General features: G+C 47.9%; 1 protein-coding gene across 1 annotated transcript in view; it reads right to left on the bottom strand.

Annotated features, from left to right (window-relative positions):
* Positions 1-1,623, bottom strand: part of ADCY10 (adenylate cyclase 10 (soluble)) — a 54,260-nt gene that overhangs the window by 24,104 nt on the left and 28,533 nt on the right. The window contains exon 14 of the mRNA XM_015564258.1: positions 340-465. Coding sequence (XP_015419744.1) covers positions 340-465 — 126 coding nt within the window. The remainder of the gene's footprint in view (positions 1-339; positions 466-1,623) is intronic.

The raw sequence follows: 1,623 nt of genomic DNA, 5'->3' as shown, positions 1-1,623 counted from the left end.
AGGCCCCAAGCCTCAAAGGCATGAAAATGGGCCACGTGCTCAATCCTGGGCCAGCAGCAAACAGCTCCTAGGACAGCATTTTAAAAAACCCTAACTTAACTCTGGTGCTGTGTCACATGTAAAAATGTTTTGATATTTGCGACCATAGTAAAACAAAGACTTATATTTTTGATATTTATTTTACATATTTAAATGCCATTTAACAAAGAAAAATCAACCAAAAAAATGAGTTCGCGTGTCACCTCTGAACACGCGTGTCATAGGTTCGCCATCACTGTCCTAGAGGACGCAGAGTGTGCCAGGTTCTGGAGAATGAGCACCGAGTCAAGTTGTCTTTACCTTTTAGTGATGCTGGTGGTGACAAGTTCTTCAATCTGACACCACTAGCGAGTTTGCAGACTTCCTCACCTCCATCATCACCGAGAGTAAATGGTCTTAACTGCTCTGTTGGCTTAGCAACATTCTCTATCAGGGGGTAAAAGGCAAGAAAAGTTGACAGTCATTGTTCTGTCATTATTCTGATTTTCTGATGCACTTTGAGGTGGTCTCACATGAGGAAGAACAGGCAGATGTGTGTCTTGGCTCACCAAATAGTTTGGAATATTGTTTTTAAGTAAAACTGATATATGAAAAATCTACATTTATTCAAAAGATGTTTTGTCCTGCCCTTGGCCAATATCGCTCAATGATTAGAGCATCGCCCCAAGTACCAAAGGGTACCGGTTCAATTCCTGGTCAAGGGTATGTACCTGGGTTGCAAGTTCTGTCCCAGCCATAGTTGAGGAGAGTGCGGGAGTCAACCAATCAATGTGTCTCTCTCACATCTCTCTTTCTCTCTCTGTCTCTCCTACCTGTCTCTCTCTCTAAAAAAAATCGATGGAAAAAATATCCTTGGGTGAGGATTAACAACAACAACAAAAAAGATGTTTTATCTCCTTGCCCACCTCCCTGCCCAAACAAAAACTATTGAAAGTAGTTTTATAAAAAATTGATTCAAAGGTTATCACAAAGTATCTTATCTAATCTAATAAGAGAAACATGCCAATTGACCGCATCAACGCTATGCCCCAAGCCACGCCTACCAGCCAATCAGAGCAACTATATGCAAATTAACCCAACCAAGATGGCGGCCAGCAGCCACAGAGCTGGAGCAAGCAGGAGGCTTGGTTGCCCCGGTGATGGAGGAAGCCAAGCTTCCCACCTGCCCTGGCCGGCTGTGGCCTTGGCTCAAGACAACAAAGTTTCAATTATAGAAGCTAAATAAATCCCAGATACCTGCTTCCAGCCAGCCTCCACTGGGAGCTTGGGTGGCTGGGGGCTGTGGCCAGACGGCAAACAGCCATCAGCCCCTCACCCAGGATAGCCACACCCTCATGGGGTGAGGGTCCCCGCTTGGGGGCTTGGCCAGCCTGCAAACAGCTATCAGCCCCTCACCCAGATTGGCCAGGCACCCCAGCAGAACCCCCCACGCTGAAGGGGCTGTGGTCAGTCTGCAAACAGCCATCGGCCACTCACCCAGGCTGGCCAGGCATCCCAGCAGGACCCCCCTCCCTGAAGGGGGTGTGGCCAGTCTAAAAACGGCCCTCAGGCCCTCATTCAGGCTGGCCAGGGCCTCCGACAGGG

Source organism: Myotis davidii, unplaced genomic scaffold (assembly GCF_000327345.1).
Source record: "Myotis davidii unplaced genomic scaffold, ASM32734v1 scaffold401, whole genome shotgun sequence".
NCBI classification, from domain to species: domain Eukaryota; kingdom Metazoa; phylum Chordata; class Mammalia; order Chiroptera; family Vespertilionidae; genus Myotis; species Myotis davidii.
The sequence above is the reverse complement of the archived record's forward strand: the minus strand, read 5'-3'. Positions and strand labels throughout refer to the sequence as shown.